At 55.0% G+C, this 4,651-nt stretch overlaps 1 protein-coding gene across 1 annotated transcript in view; it reads left to right on the forward strand.

Moving 5' to 3' along the window:
• ILF3 (interleukin enhancer binding factor 3) overlaps positions 1 to 4,651 on the forward strand; it is a 20,482-nt gene that overhangs the window by 2,511 nt on the left and 13,320 nt on the right. Inside the window, exons 5-8 of the mRNA XM_057388150.1 lie at positions 954 to 1,045; positions 1,975 to 2,070; positions 4,073 to 4,184; positions 4,492 to 4,589. Of these exons, the coding sequence (XP_057244133.1) occupies positions 954 to 1,045; positions 1,975 to 2,070; positions 4,073 to 4,184; positions 4,492 to 4,589 (398 nt within the window). The remainder of the gene's footprint in view (positions 1 to 953; positions 1,046 to 1,974; positions 2,071 to 4,072; positions 4,185 to 4,491; positions 4,590 to 4,651) is intronic.

The following is a 4,651-nucleotide window of genomic DNA, read 5'->3' on the forward strand; positions in this document are numbered from 1 at the left end:
GAAGGCTTCTTGTCCGAGGAGTTGCATGTCCATGAACCGGGATGTTCCGGGATGTTCCCCCGGTGTGTGTTGCAGCAGAACGCCGGGTGCTCGGGGCTCCTCCGTGCCTCTTCCAGCACCTCAGCTTCAGAATTCCGCAAAGCGATGCAGAGTTTTGGATAAAGTTAGCTTCTCCAAATTCCCTTTTGGAATCCGAATTCCGGCAGCCGCTGGTTGTCCGCTCCAATTCCGATGGGCTCCGTAGGGCCGGCGGGTCCCCCGCTCCGCACTAGCCTTATCTAAAACCCTGATCTTGAGCAATTTTGGGCGACTTCAGGCCTTTCCTCAGTTTTGCTGCAGCACAAACCGGGACCTCTTTGTGCTCTTGATTGTTGATCTCTGGTGTTGATCTCTGACCTCGTCTCCGAGCCTTCTAGTTTGTCGATTTTAGGGACGCTGGACCTTTGACCAACAGGACGTTCTCTGTTGCGGGCCGGGGCCGGGGCAGCCATCCTTCCGGGCGGAGGGTTCCCTGGATCCTCGCCGAGCCTCGCCCCATCCCTCCTCCCCAGCGCCCGCGCTCCGCACGCCGAGCCGGGCTTTCACCCCCCTCAAATTTCCCCATCACCACGGCCTCGCCGCCGCCTCTCCATCCATCCATCCATCCATGCATCCAGGATTTCTGTGCCCTCCACCGAGCCACGTGCTCGGTCTCCTCCTTTTCCTCCTCCTCCTCCTCGTCCCAGAGCACATTCCAGCCCATCCCTCCCTGGGAATTGAGCTTCCCCCTCAGTCCAGGCGAGGCCGCGCGGCGACGGCGGCGCCGCAGCCCCCGTTTCCCTCCCGCTCCCAGCATCCCAGCAGGATTTTTTGGGAGCCTCAGCTGCCCGTTAGGATGCTGCCTCATCCCCCTCGGCCCGACAGAAGCCCCTTGGTCAAACCGTGCCTTGTCTTCTTATTCCATCCACGACTAGAAACGCTCTCAGTCACCGACTCCCCGGACGTTCTGGACAGGCAGAAATGCCTTGCTGCCTTGGCGTCTCTGCGCCACGCCAAGTGGTTCCAGGTTTGCATTTTGTTCTTATATTTATCTTTAAGTAGAAACATTGGTAWACTCTTTTAAAAAGGGGCTGAGTGTTGTTTTTTTTGGAGTTGGAGTTTTCAAGTGGCCGCCGGCCGCTCGGAGGTGCCGGACTGTGGGCGCTGGAGTGACTTAGGAGCCTTTGTACGGAGCAGCCGCGGAGCTGCTGCTGTGTGTGAGGAGTAACGTCACCTTGGCTGGACCTTGGCTGGACCTTGGCTGAGATCTTGGCTGAGATCTTGGCCAAAACCTTGGCTGGACCTTGGCTGAGATCTTAGCCATGATCTTGGCTGAGACCTTGGCTGGACCTTGGCTGGACCTTGGCTGGACCTTGGCTGGACCTTGGCCGAGATCTTGGCTGAGACCTTGGCTGGACCTTGGCCGAGATCTTGGCCATGATCTTGGTTGAGACCTTGGCCAAAACCTTGGCTGGACCTTGGCTGAGACCTTGGCCAAAACCTTGGCTGAGACCTTGGCCAACCCCTTAGCTAAGACCTTGGCTGAGACCTTGGCTAAGACTTTGGCCAACACCTTGGCTGAGATCTTGGCCAAAACCTTGGCTGACCCCTTGGCCGACCCCTTGGCCAACCACTCGGCTGAGACCTTGGCCAACCCCTTGGCTGAGATCTTGGCCAACCCCTTGGCTAACCCCTTGGCTAAGACTTTGACCAACCCCTTGGCCAACCCCTTGGCTAAGCCCTTAGCTAAGACCTTGGCCAACTCCTTGGCTAAGGCCTTGGCCAACCCCTTGGCTAGGACCTTGGCTAAGACTTTGGCCACCCCGTTCGGCCAAGGCTCGGCTGTCCCGGCGCAGCTTTCCCGGCTTTCCCCTCGGCAAAGCAGCAGCTGGAGGGAGCGTCGGCGGCGCGGGAGGGCCATGGGTCAATCCCTGTCTGGTTTGGTTCCGCTTCCAGGCCAGGGCCAACGGGCTGAAGTCGTGCGTCATCGTGATCCGGGTGCTGCGGGACCTCTGCACTCGCGTTCCCACCTGGGCCCCGCTCCGAGGATGGGTAATTCCCCCTTTTCCGTTCCGGGATGGGGGGTTGGTAGAGTTTTTCCCAAATTTTGCTCTGTTCCTTTCCCAATTTTGGGATTTCTATGGATGAACGATTTTTCCGCACTCGGAAACGCAAATCAAATGTCTGTGGTGCAAATGGTTTATCAGTTGTCAACTGACTTTGTCTCATTAATTATCAACTCATCACCAAATTGGTGTATAGATTATCAACTCGCCTTGTTGTTGAATTGCTTTATCAATTATCAGCTCAGGTTGTTATTGAATTGATTTGTCAGTTATCGACTCACCTTATTGTTGAGTTGCTCTATCAATTTTTAAATCACATTGTTATGGAAACATTTTATCAACTGCCAAATCACATTACTGTGAGTTTTATCAGCTATCAAGTTTTGTTGGTATCAAATTGTTTTTATCAGTTATCAAACCACATCATTATCAAATTGTTTTATAAATTACCAAGTTGTGTTATCATCTAAGATAAAATATCAAATCACGTTATTTTAAAATATTACTAATTGCCAAGTTTTGTTATCAAATAGTTTTATCAATTATCAAATCACTTTTTCAGTTACCAAACCATGCTGTCCTCAGACTCCATCATCAATTTTCCTTATCAATTAACAAACGGTTTTATCAGTTACCAAACAACTTTATCTTATCAAATCAATCATTAGCTTGTTTTATTTATTTATTTATTATTATTTATTATGGAATCACATTGTTATCAATCTGTTTTATCAATTCATGACTTCCACAGCCTGACTTCTCTCCTCCTTTGGGAACCAGAAGCTGCTCCCAGACGGGTCCTTTCCCAGAGTCCCTTTCCAGGAATCCCTTTTCCTGGAGTGTTTCCTGATGTTCCTCTCCCAGGATCCCTTTTCTCAAAGTGCTTTTCCAGGGGTTCCCTTTGCCAGGATCTGTTTTTTGGGGTCCTTCTCTCTGATCCCTCTCTGGGATCTCTCTCCCCTTTCCAGCGATCCCTTTTCCCAGAGTGTTTCTCCCAGGATCCCTTTCCAGGAGCCCCTTTCCTCAGAATGCCTTCCCAAGGGGTCCCTTTGCCAGGATCTCTCTTTTTTGGGGCATTTCTCCCTGATCCCATTCCCAGGGTCCCTCTGTGGGATCTCTCTCCCAGGGGTCCATTTCCTGGGCTCCCTCTCCTGGGCTCCTTTTTCCAGGGGTCCTTTCCACAATCCCTGTTCAGGATCCCTTTCCAGGGTTCCTGTTCCAGGATCCCCTTCCCAGATCCCTTTCCAGGGGTCCCTTTCCCGGGATCCCTTTCCAGGTTTCCCTTCCAGGATCCCTTTCCAGGGTTCCTTTTCCCGGGATCCCTTTCCAGGGTTCCCTTTCCCAGATCCCTTTCCATCAGTTCCTCTCTTGGGCTTCCTTTTCGGGATCCCTTTCCAGGATCCCTTTTCAAGATCCCTTTCCTGGGATCCCTCTCCTTGGGTCCCTTTCCAGGATCCCTTTCCAGGATCCCTTTCCCAGGATTCCCGTCCCCGGTCCCTCTTCATGGGTCCCTTTCCTGGGTTCCCTTTCCCCTGCTCCCCATCCCCGGTCCCTCTCCATGGGTCCTTTTCCAGGATCCCTTTTCAGAGTTCCCTTTCCCAGATCCCTTTCCAGGGTTCCCTTTCCCCTGCTCCCCATCCCCGGTCCCTCTCCATGGGTCCTTTTCCAGGATCCCTTTCCAGAGTTCCCTTTCCAGAGTTCCCTTTCCATGGTTCCCTTTCCAGGGTTCCCTTTCCAAGATCCCTTTCCAGGATCCCTTTCCAGGATCCCTTTCCCAGGTCCCTTTCCAGGGTTCCCTTTCCCCTGCTCCCTGTCCCCGGTCCCTCTCCATGGGTCCTTCTCCAGGATCCCTTTCCAGAGTTCCCTTTCCATGGTTCCCTTTCCGGGATCCCTTTCCAGGGTTCCCTTTCCCGGGATCCGAGTCCCCGGTCCCTCTCCGGGCTCTGCTCTCCCCTCTCCCCTCCCTCACTCTCCCCCTTCCCTTGCAGCCCCTGGAGCTGCTGTGTGAGAAGTCCATCGGGACGGCGAACCGGCCGATGGGCGCGGGCGAGGCGCTGCGCCGGGTGCTGGAGTGCCTGGCCTCGGGCATCGTCATGCCAGGTGAGCCCCGAGCGCGGCCGCGGCGCGGGAGCGGAGCCGGGAGGAGAGAGAGCCCCTCGTTTGCCCGCGGGCACGCCGAGATGGCCGCCCTCCCGTCCCCATCCCGTCCCCATCCCGTCCTCGGGAGCCACCTCAGCCCCCGTAGGACAGGCCCCAGCGGAATTGGGCTCCCGGTCAGCGCCGTTGCCGCGGTGGCCGCTCCCGGCGCACGGCCCGCGGCCATCGGCGCTGCCGGAGCCGCCCCAGGGAATTTAGAGTAGAGACCCGGGATAATTCTCTGCATATCTTCCTTGTTTCCTGCCTTCAGATGGTTCTGGTATTTATGAYCCTTGTGAAAAAGAAGCCACTGATGCTATTGGGCATCTAGACAGACAACAAAGGGAAGATATCACACAGAGTGCTCAGGTATAGTGTGACCTCCATCCGGCCCTTCCCAATCCCCGGCTCGCTCCGCTCCCGGCTCCCTC

Source organism: Malurus melanocephalus, unplaced genomic scaffold (assembly GCF_030028575.1).
Source record: "Malurus melanocephalus ecotype Western Australia unplaced genomic scaffold, MMel_1.1 scaffold_1613, whole genome shotgun sequence".
NCBI classification, from domain to species: domain Eukaryota; kingdom Metazoa; phylum Chordata; class Aves; order Passeriformes; family Maluridae; genus Malurus; species Malurus melanocephalus.